The 18977-nt window shown below is 35.4% G+C and overlaps 2 protein-coding genes across 4 annotated transcripts in view; one reads left to right on the forward strand and one right to left on the reverse strand.

Moving 5' to 3' along the window:
- Positions 1 to 15977, reverse strand: part of LOC123530481 (uncharacterized) — a 54257-nt gene extending 38280 nt beyond the window's left edge. Inside the window, exon 1 of one of the 2 annotated variants that reach the window (XM_053521309.1) lies at positions 15788 to 15977. In XM_053521309.1, the coding sequence (XP_053377284.1) occupies positions 15788 to 15940 (153 nt within the window). In that variant the 5' untranslated portion in view covers positions 15941 to 15977. Of the gene's footprint in view, positions 1 to 15489; positions 15647 to 15787 lie in introns of those variants that run through there. The other variant, XM_053521310.1, reaches the window with a different exon arrangement.
- Positions 4631 to 7540, forward strand: LOC128547843 (uncharacterized). 2 transcript variants are annotated; one of them, XM_053521311.1, is made up of 3 exons: positions 4631 to 5751; positions 6248 to 6435; positions 6788 to 7540. In XM_053521311.1, the coding sequence occupies exons 2-3, from the start codon at positions 6291 to 6293 to the stop codon at positions 7207 to 7209; spliced, it is 567 nt and encodes a 188-aa protein (XP_053377286.1). In that variant the 5' UTR covers positions 4631 to 5751; positions 6248 to 6290; the 3' UTR covers positions 7210 to 7540. The 2 variants fall into 2 exon arrangements, with proteins under 2 accessions (XP_053377286.1, XP_053377287.1); XM_053521312.1 differs by having other exon boundaries at positions 4631 to 5738.
- Positions 15978 to 18977: the final 3000 nt, after the last annotated feature.

An 18977-nucleotide genomic window follows, 5' to 3' on the forward strand; every position in this document is an offset into this window, starting at 1 on the left:
CTTTCATACAGATCCCATGAAAAGTATGGCCTCTAGAGAGGTCACGAGGTTTTTCTATTATTTGACCTACTGACCTAGTTTTTTATGGCATGTGACCCAGTTTCAAACTTGACCTAGATATCATCAAGGTGAACATTCTGACCAATTTTTATGGAGATCCATTCACAAGTATGGTCTCTAGAGAGGTCACAAGGTTTTTTCTATTTTTAGACATAATGACCTAGTTTTTGAAAACACATGACCCTGTTTCGAACTTGACCTAGATATCATCAAGATGAACATTCTGACCAATTTTCATACAGATCCCATGAAAAATATGGCCTTAAGAGAGGTCACGAGGTTTTTCTATTATTTGACCTATGACCTAGTTTTTGACTGCAGATGACCCATTTAACTTGACCTAGATATATCAAGATAAACATTCGATCAATTTTCATGAAGATCCATGAAAAATATGTCTCTAGAGAGGTCAAAAGTTTTTTATAATTTGACCACTGACCTAGTTTTTGACGGCAGTGACCCAGTTTCAAACTGACCTAGATACATGATGCGACCAATTTCATGAAGATCATGAAAGTATGGCTCTAGAGAGGTCACAGGTTTTTCTATTTTTAGACCTACTGACCTAGTTTTTTAAGGCAGTGACCCAGTTTCGAACTTGACCTAGATATCATCAAGGTGAACATTCTGACCAATTTTTATGGAGATCCATTCACAAGTATGGTCTCTAGAGAGGTCACAAGGTTTTTTCTATTTTTAGACCTAATGACCTAGTTTTTGACAACACATGACCCTGTTTCAAATTTGACCTAGATATCATCAAGATGAACATTCTGACCAATTTTCATACAGATCCCATGAAAAATATGGCCTTTAGAGAGGTCACAAGGTCTTTCTATTATTTGACCTACTGACCTAGTTTTTGACCGCACATGACCCACTTTCAAACTTAACCTAGATATCATCAAGATGAACATTCTCACCAATTTTCATACAGATCCCATGAAAAATATGGCCTCAAGAGAGGTCACAACGTTTTTCTATTATTTGACCATCTGACCTAGTTTTTGATGGCACGTGACCCAGTTTCGAAACTGACCTAGATATTATCAAGGTGAATGTTCTGACCAATTTTCATGAAGATCTTATGAAATATATGGCCTCTAGAGAGGTCACAAGGTTTTTCTATTTTTAGACCTACTGACCTAGTTTTTGAAGGCACATGACCCAGTTTGGAACTTGACCTAGATATCATCAAGGTGAACATTCTGACCAAGTTTCATGAAGATCTTGTGGAATATATATCCTCTAGAGAGGTCACAAGGTTTTTCTATTTTTAGACCTACTGACCCAGTTTTTGACGGCACGTTACCCAGTTTCGAATTTGAACTAGATATCATCAAGGTTAACATTCTGACTAAGTTTCATGAAGATCTTGTGAAATATATAGCCTCTAGAGAGGTCACAAGGTTTTTCTATTTTTAGACCTACTGACCTAGTTTTTGAAGGCACGTGACCCAGTTTCGAACTTGACCTAGATATCATCAAGGTGAACATTTTGTCCAAGTTTCATGAAGATCTAGTGAAATATATAGCCTCTAGAGAGGTCACAAGGTTTTTCTATTTTTAGACCTACTGACCTAGTTTTTGATGGCACATGACCCAGTTTCAAACTTGACCTAGATATAATCAAGATGAACATTCAGACCAACTTTCATACAGATCCCATGAAAAATATGGCCTCTAGAGAGGTCACAAGGTTTTTCTATTATTTGACCTACTGACCTAGTTTTTAATGGCACGTGACCCAGTTTCAAACTTGACCTAGATATTATCAAGGTGAACGTTCTGACCAATTTTCATGAAGATCTTTTGAAATATATGGCCTCTAGAGAGGTCACAAGGTTTTTCTATTTTTAGACCTACTGACCTAGTTTTTGATGGCACGTGACCCAGTTTCAAACTTGACCTAGATATCATCAAGATGAACATTCTGACCAACTTTCATAAAGATCCCATGAAAAATGTGACCTCTAGAGTGGTCACAAGCAAAAGTTTACGGACGCACGGACGCACGCACGGACGCACGGACGACGGACGACGGACACCGCGCGATCACAAAAGCTCACCTTGTCACTTTGTGACAGGTGAGCTAATAACAAAATAAATAGGTGCATATTATTATGCCTATTTTTATTTATTTTATTTTTTTGTTGAATTTCAAATAGAATTCATTTAAGGGATAGATTCATTCATTAATCTAGGCACAGGCTAAAATGCTGACGCGCTGTGCTGACAATATACACAAAGAAGGAAAATGCTGACGATATGTATACAGAGGCGATTAAGAAAATGCTGACGATATAGAAATAGAAGGTTTTTAGGAAACACTGACAACAAAGAATTATTATTATTGTTGTCTTTCAATAATTAATAAAACAGTATTAATTGGAAATGACTTGTAAAATAAACCAAAATTGACATAATTTAAACAGAAAATACGCTGGGTTGATTTTATATATCTAAAATATACATTAAAAAAGAAAAGTATTTGAGTGTTCAATGTGTTTAATTCGTTAAAGTTAAGAAATTAATAAAAGCATTTATAAATTCAAGTTGTATTACCATTAATAATGTGAAATAATAATGAAATTGTAATTAATCTACTTTATAATTAAGCACCGCTGTTTTTTTTTTGTTTTGTTTTTTTTTGTTTCTTTCTTGTTTTTTCTTTTAAATTTTTTAAAAATTATGCGTGCATTACATTAATCAGACGTTATATAAATTACTTGCAAAAGTAAACTGCGTATATATTATTTATACAAAAGAGTATTTAACTTACTTAAATGAAATAAAATCTCTAATATTTCTTTTTTTAGCATTATTTAATCATAGACAACAATGAAGTGAGCGAGGCAATCATACGGACAAGTAATGCGCTTCATATTTTAAATTTGGTAAAATCAATTTAGACAGCACATGGACCGACAATCTAAGAATACACCATAATTATTTGTTTGTTTCACACAAAAATTATAATTGTCTTCTATACAAGGGGATGAAACGGAAAATGTTTGTGATTTATTGTTAGAAAGCGCACCATCTTTAATCTTCCCCATCCGTTTTCACACAATGATTAAATCAATCGTTTTGTTTGTTCTCACCTTTTTATTAAAATGTTATCCTATAATTATGATATCCTTTAATCTGCTACTGACAGTCACAGTTTTTTAAGTTAATCAAAAATGTATACATGTGTGATTGATCATTCGAGTTCAACCGTTAAATTGTAATAAATGAGTAATTACATGAAAGCGTAATTATACCAGAAGTATATCTCAATAAAAGACCTAAATGCCGATTTGTTATTGTTCCGTTTTTTTTTTCTTTTTTTGTTTGTTTTTCTTTATGTCTTTGATCTTATAATAATCATTTTGCTTAAGTATAGAATTCCAACACCAATTTAAAGAAATGAGTAAAAGAAATGAGTAACATATATAAACATTTTAAGTGCTATCTACATTCTCTTTACCAATTTACAAAAAGTGCTTCTTTTGCGAATATTGGATGCTTACTATAGTGTTTATTGTTCAATATTATAATATTTTGTGTTCAGTATTATTTTGTGTTATTTCTCGTGTGTTAATATTATTGAAACTTACATCACTCACACCATGGCTTTAGTGATAGGACATAGCCAGGCCAAATATCTTAGTGAATATTTGACAGAGGATGATTTCAGTGTGTTTTCATATCCTGGATATACTACTAGTGACACACTTAAGCAGGATATTATTTATGATGTAGCACCATTCTTTTCGGTAAGTTTACTAATTTACTTTTTAATTCTTGCATTTGCAAGAAATTTCGCAATCTGACATTGGAATAGGTACTGCAGCTATTTATTGTTTTACTTTTGGTCGATTTTCGGCAAACGTAACCGTATTAAGCGTTTTGACCAGTAAAGCATATTTTGCACTAGTACGCACGTGTCCATGAACACATGTCTTTACCGATGCAAGTCCTACTAGAAAATCACATACCATCGTGAATTTGACACAAGAACAAAATTTAAAATTGATCACTTCAATGAGTTGTAAATAATTGATAAATTATAGCCAAAAGAGCGCGGATAGTAGCTAACCAGTACAGAACAGAACATATTCTTTAACTTCATCAAGGTAATTTACAATACAATTTAACAATAGTAACAATTATCAATAAACATTTACACCGAATTTTGCTTAAGCGTTTTCTATGGTCAATTTTTTTTTTCCATGCTTTATTTACATTTGTATGTTGCTTAATGTTGCTTTTCTCTTTGTTACTATAAACATTGTAATAATGTTTACGTAATAAATTTTTTCGTATTGGTATATTGGCTTAATACCTAGAATTCAAGAACCGTTTGATATAGTGAAATGCATATATCCTGACTGCCATCTTCTTTCATTCATGCAATTTCCGTAATTCCGTATTATAAATTTTATAAAGGCAATTATTATGTTGAAAATGCTGACGGCGGCTGTATGTACAATTTATATTGCTGACGACTTTGTTCTTCTTGTATGTGGTCAGCATTTTCACACATGTTATACGATACATAGCGCTAGAATCTGCTGACCAGTTAAATAAAGAATGAAATACTCTGGAAAATGCTGACGGCAGTTGTATTTACAATTTATATTACTGATGACTTTGTTCTTCTTGTATGTGGTCAGCATTTTCACACATGTTATACGATACATAGCGCTAGAATCTGCTGACCAGTTAAATAAAGAATGAAATACTCTGGAAAATGCTGACGGCAGTTGTATTTACAATTTATATTACTGATGACTTTGTTCTTCTTGTATGTGGTCAGCATTTTCACACATGTATACACGATACTTAGCGCTAGAATTTGCTGACCAGTTAAATAAAGAATGAAATACTCTGGAAAATGCTGACGGCAGTTGTATTTACAATTTATATTACTGACGACTTAGTTCTTCTTGTATGTGGTCAGCATTTTCACACATGTTATACGATACATAGCGCTAGAATCTGCTGACCAGTTAAATAAAGAATGAAATACTCTGGAAAATGCTGACGGCAGTTGTATTTACAATTTATATTACTGACGACTTTATTCTTCTTGTATGTGGTCAGCATTTTCACACATGTATACACGATACTTAGCGCTAGAATTTGCTGACCAGTTAAATAAAGAATGAAATACTCTGGAAAATGCTGACGGCGGCTGTATGTACAATTTATATTGCTGACGACTTTGTTCTTCTTGTATGTGGTCAGCATTTTCACACATGTATACACGATACTTAGCGCTAGATTTTGCTGACCAGTTAAATAAAGAATGAAATACTCTGTAAAATGCTGACGGCGGCTGTATGTACAATTTATATTGCTGACGACTTAGTTCTTTTTGTATGTGGTCAGCATTTTCACACATGTATACACATACTTAGCGCTAGAATTTGCTGACCAGTTAAATAAAGAATGAAATACTCTGGAAAATGCTGACGGCAGCTGTATGTACAATTTATATTGCTGACGACTTTGTTCTTTTTGTATGCGGTCAGCATTGCATATATGCTGAAAGTGTTATAAGATATATATGTTTATATAATATTTTATTTTACAGGTCATTGTCGTTATAGTTGGAGCGAATGATATTGGGCGCAAATCATCAGAGGCCATTGTATCCGACATAAAGAAGTTCTGTACCGAACTCCGTTGTGAGTCTTCAAGGTATTTACATTTTCACTTTTCTTGCCTTTATGATAATAATGAATTTTGTTAAGCTGTATCCCTAAAATAATAATAACAATAATAATTATGCTGACGACATAGATTGTATCTGTATGAACTCTCGGGGTCTAGAAAATGCTGACGATATAGATAGTATCTGTATTAACTGCCGCGGTCTAGAAAATGCAGACGATATAGATTGTATCTGTATGAAATGCCGGGGTCTACAAAATGCTGACGATATAGATTGTATCTGTATGAACTCACGGGGTCTACAAAATGCTGACGATATATATTGTAACTGTATGAACTGCTGGTGTCTAGAAAATGCTGACGATATATATTGTAACTGTATGAACTGCTGGTGTCTAGAAAATGCTGACGATATAGATCATATCTGTATGAACTCCCGGGGTCTAGAAAATGCTGACGATATAGATTGTATCTCTATGAAATAAAAAAACAGTTAATAATGATAAAAAATCTTCTTTTTCAGTGCCACTGTTGTAGTATCTGAAATTCTTCCAAGGTGTCAGAACATGTTTGATGGATGTGAGCGATCGAATGATTTCCTAGACAGATGGAACTATGAGGCGGCCACGATCAACCGTCAGCTTCATGCAATGGTCCGAGATATACCATGGCTTAATGTTATGATACTGTCTGACTTTCATACAATGTTTGGTACGTTCTTCCCAAATTAAATTAATAGTAATAATAATAATCTATAACAGTAATAATAATTTGTTTCCTAGCGATAAATTATGGATACGGGGCCTCCGTGGCCGAGTGATTAAGGTCGCTGAATCCAACAAAAAAATGTTATGATACAGTCTGACTTTCATACAATGTTTGGAACGTTCTTCCCAAATTATATAAACAGTTATTGTTGTACCGTTCTAGCCTTTGTGATAATAATAATGATAATGATATTTATAAGAATAATGATAATAACGATTAGTACAACGCGATTTGTTTTCGGACTATAAATTATTGTTAATACGTGGGTTTCATATCTGTTTTGTTTTCATTTCAGGCGCAAGGAGACAGATGTTTAGCAGAGATGGGTTACACCTCAGTTACGATGGTACATCAACGTTAGCATCGAATATTGTATCTGCTGTATTCTCGATTTCTCCAACTTCCGAGACAACTTCTTCTGTAGGTCCGCAAGTTGATGAAAACCCTATCGTCAGCAACACTGAACAACGCTCCAAGGTTACACCTTCAGATCCACCAAAAACAGTTACCAAACCTGATGTGCCAATGATGTTAAGAAATCGTCCGCAGAAGTGTAAAATTGTGTTAATTGAAACCGATACAAAGTTTTATTTAAGTACAGATGTGTTAAGCTCTTTGGTGGTGGGAATGACGCACCTATGTTCACGAAAACGGACCGAAAACTTACACATCATGAAGCTGCTGATATACTCCATCAAAATATTAAGGACAGTATAACATATGATCCGCCGTACAACCAGAGTCAGGTTCTGTTTTTCTTTATGACGATTCAGGGGATGTCACAAACAAGAGGGCCAAGATGGCCCTAGGTCGCTCACCTAAGAAACACTCCATAACAGTGTAAAACATGTTTGACCTAGTGATTTCATGGAAACAAATATTCTGACCAATTTTCATTAAGATTGGACCAAAAAATTGGTCTCTTGCGATAAAACAAGCATTTTCTTAGATATGACCTAGTTTTTGACCCTAGATGACCCATGTTCAAACTCGACCTAGATTTTATCAAGGCAATCATTCTGACCAAAATTCATGAAGATCAACTGAAAAATACAGCCTCTATCACATACAGAAGTTTTTTCTTTGATTTGACCAAGTGACCTAGTTTTTGACCTCAGATGACCCATATTCAAATTCGACCCTGATTTCATTAAGGCAATCAACCTGACCAAATTTCATAAAAATCAATTGAAAAAAACAGTCTCTATCGCATACACAAGATTTTTCTTTAATTTGACCTAGTGACCTAGTTTTTGACCTCAGATAACCAATATTCAAAATCGACCTAGATTTCATCAAGGCAATCACTCTGACCAAATTTCATGAAGATCAATTGAAAAATACATCCTCTATTGCATACACAATGTTTTTCTTCGATTTGACCTAGTGACCTAGTTTTTGACCCCAGATGACCCAGTTTCGAACTCGGCCTAGATTTTATCAAGGTAATCATTCTGGCTAAATTTCATGAAGATCAGTTGAAAAATACAGCCTCTATTGCATACACAAGGTTTTTCTTTGATTTGACCTTGTGACCTAGTTTTTGACCCCAGATGACCCATTTTCGAACTTGGTCTAAATTTCATCAAGGTAATCATTCTGACCAAAATTCATGAAGATCAATTGAAAAATACAGCCTCTATCGCATACACAAGGTTTTTACGTAATATGACCTAGTGACCTAGTTTTTGACCCCAGATGACCCATTTTTGAACTCGGCCTAGATTCCATCAAAGTAATCATTCTGACCAAAATTCATGAAGATCAATTGAAAAATACCGCCTCTATCGCATACACAAGGTTTTTCTTTGATTTGACCTAGTGACCTAGTTTTTGACCCGAGATGACCCATTTTCGAACTCGGCCTAGATTTCATCAAGGCAATCATTCTGACCAAAATTCATGAAGAAGAATTGAAAAATACAGCCTCTATCGCATACACAAGGTTTTTCTTTGATTTGACCTAGTGACCTAGTTTTTGACCCGAGATGACCCATTTTCGAACTCGGCCTAGATTTCATCAAGGTTATCATTCCGACCAATATTCATGAAGATCAATTGAAAAATACAGCCTCTATCGCATACACAAGGTTTTTCTTTGATTTGACCTAGTGACCTAGTTTTTGATCCGAGATGACCCATTTTCGAACTCGGCTTAGATTTCATCAAGGTTATCATTCTGACCAATATTCATGAAGATTAATTGAAAAATACCGCCTCTATCGCATACACAAGGTTTTTCTTTGATTTGACCTAGTGACCTAGTTTTTGACCCGAGATGACCCATTTTCGAACTCGGCCTAGATTTCATCAAAGTTATCATTCTGACCAATATTCATGAAGATTAAATGAAAAATACAGCCTCTATCGCATACACAAGGTTTTTCTTTGATTTGACCTAGTGACCTAGTTTTTGACCCAAGATGACCCATTTTCGAACTCGGCCTAGATTTTATCAAGGTTATCATTCTGACCAATATTCATGAAGATTAATTGAAAAATACAGCCTCTATCGCATACACAAGCTAAATGTTGACAGACGACGGACGACAGACGACAGATGACGGACGACAGACGCCGGACATCGAGCGATCAGAAAAACTCACCTGAGCATTGCTCAGGTGAGCTAAAAAGGAAGACTGGCATGCAGATGGTTACACTTGGAAAAATAACGGTAGACGTGTTTACAAGACAGAGGGAAAAGACATCGAACGAACATTCTTTAAAATAAGAAACCAGGGTATCGACAGCGACGGATTCCAAAAACATGTGTTTCGTTTCACGGATAGTGACTATAATGGAAAGACAGTAATAGTGTATTACTGTGACAGTGTAGCGTATAAAGAATTACCACATGGTAACAGGAAAAAGAACTCGCGTCCATATAAGCGTACGAAACCCTCTGTAATCAAAGACATTAAAAGACGTGGTGTGGATGAAAAGCCTAAACAGTTAATTGACAAAATGAAATGTGAAGAATCACTTAATACAAAGATCGAAGGTGTTAATGTGCCTAGAAATACAAAACAAATAAAGAATATACAAAGCAACATCAGAAAAGAAGCAAAGTTGAGTCACGACTCATTATATGGTCTGCATCTCTTGGTAGAACAGCTCGATAACTACATATTAAGTATTAAAACAACCCCAGATTTGGAAGTCGTCATCGGTAATAGTGAGATTTTCGATGAATTGAACAGATTATTACAATTAAAAGACATAAACCTTGGACTTTATTATGATACAACATTTAATTTAGGAGACTTCTATGTATCCGCGCTTGTATGTCAACATCCGATGTTTAAAGAAAAACCAACAATTCCAATTGCTTTCTTGATACATGAGCGTAAATTTCAAACATGTCATGAGCAATTCATTGAAATACTGAAAACAAAAATCCCCCAGCTAGCTAAAAGAGACATTTGTGTAATCACAGACAGGGAGACCGGCATTATAAATGCGTTTGAATCGCGATTACAAAATTGCAATGTTTTGATTTGTTGGAATCATATTTTCAGCGACATCAAATTTTGGGTGAAGAAACATGGTGGCAGCAGTGATGATAAAAAGGTCATGAATGCTCGCGAATTACTACACTGCAGTACGCAAGAAATATTTGAAGAAAAATATAGCGCAATGAAAAAGACATGGAGCGAAGCTTTTGTTTCCTATTTTGATGACAATATCTATGATACCATTTTAAAGTATTCAGGTCGCTGGATTCTTGAAAGTAAGGACATTTATAATCCATACTCTGGAATCACGAATAATGTAGTTGAAAGTATGAATGCTAAATTAAAAAGACTCATTGACCATAAAGAAAAGGCAATTGCTGAAATAGTTATGTACTTACATTATTTACAAGGCAATGATCTCGCTGAATTGATCAGAGCATTCTGTGGAGAAAGCGAATGGACACTCACTGAAAGTTTTAAATTTGCGGCACGCGATCCTGAAACTGTCAGCTTACCGAAAAATGTTTGCCATCCTGATAAATTGATACAGTTAATAAAAGGGGAAATGAATGCTTTGTTGAACAAAAACAGAACAAATAATGATAATACTAACGATATATCAAACGAGAAAGAGACTGATGAAAATATGAAATCTTCAAAAAATAAGAAAGTTATTAAAGGTCCGGTATCACAAAAGTCACTAGCTGTTAAAACTATAGCAGACAATGGAATCGTACTTGTACCAGCTATGGGTGCATTCATGGTAAATGGATCTAACGATAAAAAATATTTTATAACAATATTCCCAAAAGAAACATGTTCCTGTCCGGCAACTTCAAGATGCTACCATATTATAGCAGCGATGATGTCCGTTGGTATGCCGATTCCCGACGAGAAACAAGTGTTTAATTTAACGCAGCTTCGAAAAAACTGTCGTCCAAAACATTCTAAGAAATGTGGGACCAAGAAAGGTAGAAAAGGAGACAACGATAATGACACTATAATAAATCCGGCACCCGATTCAGTCGTGAAAGTATTTAATGGTGGCAATATTTTCGAAACGCCTAATTCAGAAAGTGTTCAGCAGGCGAAACTCGGATTTGAAATATCTACACCGAAATCTATTCTGAAACGAACAACATCGAAATCACCTAAATCCACTTTAAGAAAACGTAAACTAAAGTTTGAAGAATCAGATAATATCAAAATACCGAGGTTAGAGACTGATTTATCTTATATAAATGAAGACAATGAATTTATTGAATTAGAACTGAGCCGAGACGACAGTGTATCTGAAGGCACTGCAGCTGGAAATTCCGAAATGTGGCTCAGTGACCTAGGTTTAACAATTACTGATAAAGAAGATTTGATCAACAACAAAAAACTAAATTCTAATCATATGGAAGCAGTGAATAAATTACTAAGAAAACATGTCGGAGATTCTGTGGGCGGGCTTCAGTTAACTGAAAAGGTTCTGATCTTTCATAACACAGAAAACAGATGGTTGACAAAAGTGCATATGGAACCGGTTCAGTCGCCATCTTGTCAGATACATCACACCCACAGTGATCACTGGGTTGCATCTGTGTATCATGAAAACATAGTTTATTTATTGGATACTTTAGGAAATGACCGGAACATTGAACGAATAATTCCTAATGGTTTAAAAATCCAACTTTCACAGATATATGGACAAAATAAAGACGTTTTAAAGGTTCAAATACCAACAGTTATGAAACAAAACAACAGTATTGATTGTGGACTTTATGCTATTGCTTTTGTTACAGCATACAGTTTTAGAAAAGATTTATGTTTTGGTTTGATATTTGACTGCACAAAGTTAAGGTCGCATTTACTTCATTGTTTTGAAAAAAGAGAAATGTTTGAATTCCCTTTGACTGACAAAGTGATTAGTCTCAGAAGGAAAAAAAATATTGTAATTGAAATACGTAATTATTGTACCTGTAATTTGCCAGAATGTGTTGACAACATGGTTATGTGTGACCAATGCAAAGTTTGGTATCACAAATTCTGTATACAAGCACCGTCAGATATTTCTGTTATTGATCAAGAGTTCGTCTGTGGTTTATGTTAATCGTCTACTGCATGTTATACATGTGTATGTTGCATTTCTGCTGCTTTTCGTATTTATATGTTGTAATCAAAAGAATATGACAGCTGAATGAATGCATTAACCTGATACTTGACTGTTTCCACCGCAAATGTTTCTGTATATTATGATAAACTTACATAATTCAAATTTGTAATTAGAAACATGTATTTGAATTTTTAATTAACTGGTTCATTGTTACAAAACTGTTGTGATAGTTGTTATTGTATGTAGATCCCTATGTAAAAGAATATTTCGCTACATTAATATATTTATATATATATATATATATATATATATTATAAATCTAGTGTTTGTTACTTCTTTTCGTATATATTTAACCCAGTCCATCTTACTCCTACAGTCCGTATAAATTTATAATTGAAAAAAAAATATATCAAGAAAAAAACTCTCCTTCCTAAATTTAATCAATACAAATGCAATTAAAAGGGCATTCCTAAGTGTTCACACTTAACACCATTCCAACAGCGAGATGTATTTATCAAACGTGTGATAGCCTGTCTGGCACTATATATTCAATATGTCAGCATTTTCCAATAGCCCTTATACATTTAACTTGTCAGCATTTTCCTTCTTTATGTATATCGTCAGCAAAACGCGTCAGCAAATTAGACCCTCCCATTAATCTAGCTGTTATCAACAGTTTACTTTACAACAAACTAATCGGCACGGAACAGTGTATTCATTTGGAGTTCCTCGGTTATTTAGGTTTTGAAAGAGAAGATAAGCAATCGGGTGAATGTTGGTATTTGTAAACCAATTGGATCCAAGTTTTAAGTGAAGACTGGTTAAGTCTTATTTGTTATTTCATTTTCCAAAAAATTTAAGTTATAAATAACCCTAAATCTCTAGAAAAAGGAGGTCCGTACCTCTAGAAAACCCCTAACAGGCTTGTCTAGAGGTACGGATCCGTACCTCTAGAATCTGATTCTAGAGGTACGGATCCGTACCCCTAGACACTTCCAAGAGTTAAACAGCACTTACCACATTATACAATTAAAATATCTAAACATCTAAAACTACGAAATATGCCTATAAATACTTCTTCAATACAAAATTTATCAACCTATCCTCTATACCCTAAAATCCGCTATACCCTAAAGCCATGTACGTTGACCCATTGAGGCCTTGGCGAGAACTGATCAGAATCATTGATCAGGTCGGCGTGACGTCACATCCGGAGCAATCGATTATGCAAATCACCTTAGAGGTGAAAGCAGGACCTCGCAATTCGTAGCGAATTAACTAGCGGTGTGGGTTGTGATGTTTTAATTCTCAAATAAAACAAATCAAGAGTCATCTTTTTTATCATCTGCAGTCCTTACGCTATGGTACAATCTATATATTTTTCAAAAAAAGGAAGGTTTTTGTGATAACTGATTTTGTGGCATTTTAAAACGGTCTGGAAAAAGTGACAGATTATGTATTGTCTGCTCTTCGGCGCTACGGATCAGATATAATTAAAACAAGTTCCCAAGCTTATTCAACATTTTCTCAGTTTGCTATATATATATTAATCTAAACTAAATATCTGAGAACAAAACATTTTTTTTATTCAACTTCTTTGCTTGAAATCGTAGCAGTTGTTTCTTTCATCTCTTTCAAGTGTCTTGAATTTTTTTTTCTTTTTAAGAAAGAACAGATCAAATAAATAGTAAATTAATTTTCTGATATTTTTATGTCTTTTTTAAATAAGCTGATTTTCTAAATGTTTTAATGCTCTGAAATAATTATATTGTTGCCATTTTCTGAAATGTACGATATATGTGTATATATTTGTGCGATATATTTTATTTTGTTAATGTAAAATGCTATAATGTCGAAGTACATTAAGTATGAAAGTCATTTAAATAAAGTTGAAAACTTATACTTTATTCTATATGTAATCTTATTGCAGACATTTTTTTTTTTGAAGAAATGTCCTTCCAGCCAAAAAATAGTTTGGTGAATTGATTTTAAAGTTTCAAATGAACTTAATGTTCGGGCATGTGTATTGGTTAAAGTTTTTTTTATGTATAGCTCTATTAATCCCTTTGTCAATTGACACGCAAATAACAATAATGTGCATCTTCCAAATATCATAAGACCCTGAAGGCATACATCAAACGGATAAGACAGGAAATTACCATAAGGCCCCGAAGGGGTACATCAGAGCAAAGAAGTATAAAATACACAGAATGGCAACTGGCTGTAATCTCGCGTGAGCTCGTGTTAGAGCGTGATTCGGCGTTATCTTACTAAAAACAAACATCGGTGAGCATGGAGTTACAATTTGTAGCTTTAAAACTACATTTAAAATACATGTTAGCTTCTAAAACAAAATTAGTTTAATGTGAAATGGTCTTAAGACACGAAGTACACGCTTTTTTTGCCATCGAAAGAAGCGTGGTCATACGGTGATAATTATTTTACCGATGAATAATTGCTTTCGCATACAAAATGGCGCGTGGAAAAAGTGCCACTTCCGGTAAACGAGATCTCGTTTTTTTGTCACGGGAGGTTGGCGAGATTTGCTCTATATGCCTTTCAAGTTGCCAATCTATTTATTTTTATAGCTCTTTGATCAGAGGGATAAAACAAACAGGAAATCAATCTATTAAAAAGTGATAGTCATTAGGAACTGGTCAAAACTGATTTTCATCAATATACCACATACTGATTGGTTTCCATAGTGATTTATGACTGGAATGAATGCTTTAATTTTGTGGTATGTGGAAGCAGTCAATTGTGACAGTCTAACAATTAACAAAAAAAAATGGATATTGAAAACTACAAGATATGACTAACATTATTCTAGACAAAGCGTGCAAATTATCGTTCTCAGTTTTAAATAATTGACAAAACAGAGATCAGTATTTTTTTTAGTATTTTCGTAATTGGAAGTCATCAATTTATTGATACGTCCTGGCTTTTCGTAAAAAAGAAACTAGCATGCAGTTATTATATATATCATTTTATCTCCACGTGTAACACAGTAGCTCTAGGTGTCATATTACATTTAAAACAATTGTAACATATAAAAAACCGCTTTGTGTTATAAATGCTATTGTGATCCTGATACCCTTCGAGGGAGAAAAAAATCCCTTCTCCAGTATTTACGCATAATGTGCTATTAAGCTTTAAATTATGACACCTCTCATTAAATTTCATACGAATGAGAATTTAGGTAAGAGGTGTTGATTTGATTAAATTTGGAGTGACTGAATCACTTTTGACACCACAGTATAAGCTATCTGGCTTTCAGAACTATTTTAATGGCAGGCTACTAAATAGAACGAGAAAAGTGAAACGAATGGAGAAACCTAATTAGATGAAATAGATTTTCTGTTTTATTTACTTTAAAAAGACCTCCGGTTTTTTAAATTATAATTTTCATCCAGTCCGTCACAAATATGAGACCTGGCAGCTTACACGGATCAATGATGAATATCACGTCTGAAACCTAAAAAAGAAAGGTTTCTTTCTCGGGAGTGATTTCTGGAACATCATGCTACATTATAAATTCACTGACTTATTAATATTGCCCAAAATTTTACTTTAGGCAAAGAAAAACAACCAGCACTAGTGAAACATGAAACGCTTTTCAATTACAATTTAGCGTTTGCTGTCACCTCCGCTTGTTGCTACGCAACGCGATACGCTGAAGTGCCCGGATATCCGACCTGATCAATCTATCCGAAAAGCAATACACTTTACTATTTAAACTTACTTGTATCTTCAGTTTACTATCGCATGACAGCTTCGCGGAGACGCCTGAAATCAAACTTAGCGTTGCAAATTTCCGTTTTATCACCTTAGATTGTTTGTAACATTTGATTTTGTTGAAAAATTGCGCAAAAGCCCTGGAAGCCTTAAAATTCATGACTAAAATTTTGTCTTATTATGTTGAAATTGTTGTCATCTCCAAAGCGACACCAGTAAGCTTCTTTGCACAGATATTAAAATTTCTTGAAAATCACTATGATTTATAAGTAACTTTGTCTGCCGTTCAAAATAATAGAAACTATATCTATAAGTGCAAGACCATTTAGGGATGGGGCACGAGGTGAATCAAGAGTTAAATTAAAGGCCAATTTAGTCGTACCCAAACCAAAATGTACCCACATGATAAAGTCAAAACGTACCTGAAAATACCAAAATGTGCTAGTTTGGGTAAATATGCACCCCAAAAAAGTCAAATGTCCCAAAGACTAGTGTGGGAACTCGGCTTCCAGCTAACCGAGGGTTTGTGGATGACAACGCAAACCCATATACAAATTTTAAGCTAGATGGGTCCTGATCCTGAAGGCACTAGACGATACAGCAAATTGGGCCAGGATGACATTCAAACCAAGAAATTCAAGGTGCTTGGTTGTGAAGAAAGGGAAGGTTACAGACAGATTCAAACTGTGTATCCAAGGAGAAGAGATCCCGTTTCTAATAATTAAACCCCATAAAATGTATAGTGAAATGGTTTGACTCGTCGCTAAAGGACACAGCATGTTAGGACAGTTTGAAGCAGCAACTATGAGGGTCTACGGAGAATAGACAAATCAGGACTGCCTGGAAAGTTCAAGGTCTGGATATACCAACGCGGGTTACTTCCAAGACTGGTTTGGCCATTAATGCACCTGTATGAGATACCAGTCAGTCTGGTGGAGAAGCTAGAACAGGCAGTGATCAGGCATATGAAAGTGTGGTTAGGACTGCCACCATCCTTCACTATGATTGGACTGTATAGCAAGTCGACTCAGCTCCAGATGCCAGTCACCTCGCTTGTTGAAGAGTACAAGGTATCCAAGGCAAGACTTCTATTAACACAGAAAGACTCTGTGGATGAGAAGATTAGTAAAGCAGGGATAGAAGTCCGAACAGAGAGGAAGTGGTCTGCAAATCAAGCAGCTGAGCAAGCAGAAAGCAGTCTACAGCACAGGGACATAGTTGGCACCACCTGCAAGAGAAGAGAAGGATTTGGAGTCAGACAAATTTAAGTCTGCGTTGGGAAAGAGCGTACAACAGGGAAAGGCGTTCCATGGTTCAGGATGAAATCAGAAGATTAGAGGAGCAAACAAGGTCAGCAAAAGCCGTACAAATGGGCCAACAGGCAGATGGACAGTATGGAACTTGCCAGAGCGTGTGTTAACCTGGCAGGATTTATGGAGGTATGAGCCACTTCGGCTCTGTTTCCTGTTTCGTTCCGTCTATGGCCTATTGCCTTCTCCAACAAACCTGAACAGATGGAGGCTCACAGAAGACCCTAATTGGCAGTTGTGCGAGGAGAAGGGTACCCTGCACCACATCATGTCGACATGTCCAACAGCTCTTGCGCAAGGCCGATATAGATGGTGCCACGATCAGGTGCTCAGAGAATTGGCAGATGTGGCTGAACGGGACAGGAAGAAAAGCAGGCCAAGGAAGAAGAAAGGTCCATCCGTTTTGTCAAAGAAGGTGAGACCAAGAAACCCCAGCCTAATGAAACAAGCATCTTAAATGAGTCAAACAACAGGGAGTTGCGTGTAGACCTTGGCAAAAGGCTTGTTTTTCCAGAAATTGTACGCACAAATCTGAGACCAGACTTGGTACTGTGGTCAAAATCTCCTAAGCGGCTGATCCTGATGGAACTAACTGTGCCCTGGGAAGAGAGGACTGAAGAGGCACATGAGAGGAAAGGGGCAAAGTACCATGACCTGACAGAGGCATGTACTATACAGGGATGGAAAACTTGGGATTTTTTCAGTGGAGGTAGGATGTAGAGGGTTTCCTGCCCAATCAGTTTGGAGGATGCTCGGAACCTTGGGCATAAAAGGCAGAGCAAGGAAGTCAGCAGCCCAGGCTCTAAGACAGACAGCGGGAAAGGCGTCCAGTTTGCTCTGGGAAAAGGCATGGCAACCATTACAGACAAGCAGTGCCTGAACACCACTGCTGCCCCGCCATTCTTAGAGTGTTCCGGGATAAGGGGCAAAACACTCAGTAAGGAATGGGGACCCAGCTGATGATGTCTGTGATAAGCAGTACAGATACTGTATATCACTAACCAAGTATCTCTTTTCAAAAACATTCAGTTTTTCAAATTTCTATCATAAAATCCACGTGAAAGTTATATAAATGTATATACTTTGATTATATATACAATGTTTTTAATCGATGATAGTGAGTTGTAAAACTAGTAACTGTTTTAATTAACACAAACACTGATTAATTTTTACACGTTCAGCAGTTGGCCAGCGTACTTACACACCTGATAAAAAATTTGACAACTAAAACTAATTGCTGTGAAAGTCATTAACGAATCCTCTCTTTCAAACTGTTAATGGTGGACTGATATGTATATTTTAGTTTCAATATTTAGTTTATGGTTATCTTAAAACCTTTTTAAATACCATAAAAGCAGGTTAACTGATATTAACACTTAATTATTACAGCATGTATTTAAGCGCATGTTGAAGACATTCTTTAAGATACGACATTTAACAGCATCATCAGCAAACGGTAGTAAAACATTCTATTATGCCTTTAATAGAGATGTACCCTTAACCGTCTTTACACAATCAATGTGTCTATAGAGGGAAATTGTTGAGTGAATACCGTTTGTAAATCCTAATCCTACATGTCCATGTTATATTAATACAATGCAAAAATTATCTGTCTATGTTACATGTATCCGAAAAGCAATACACTTTACTATTTAAACTTACTTGTATCTTCAGTTTACTATCGCATGACAGCTTCGCGGAGACGCCTGAAATCAAACTTAGCGTTGCAAATTTCCGTTTTATCACCTTAGATTGTTTGTAACATTTGATTTTGTTGAAAAATTGCGCAAAAGCCCTGGAAGCCTTAAAATTCATGACTAAAATTTTGTCTTATTATGTTGAAATTGTTGTCATCTCCAAAGCGACACCAGTAAGCTTCTTTGCACA

The sequence above is a fragment of the Mercenaria mercenaria genome, chromosome 13 (assembly GCF_021730395.1).
Source record: "Mercenaria mercenaria strain notata chromosome 13, MADL_Memer_1, whole genome shotgun sequence".
NCBI lineage: Eukaryota > Metazoa > Mollusca > Bivalvia > Venerida > Veneridae > Mercenaria > Mercenaria mercenaria.

Excerpts from the sequence above, each read along its gene's own strand:
- LOC128547843 (XM_053521311.1), top strand. The coding sequence starts at position 6,291 with ATGTTTGATGGATGTGAGCGATCGAATGATTTCCTAGACAGATGGAAC. Across the intron at positions 6,436-6,787 it reads TGACTTTCATACAATGTTTG|GCGCAAGGAGACAGATGTTT; the intron begins GTACGTTCTTCC and ends TTTTCATTTCAG.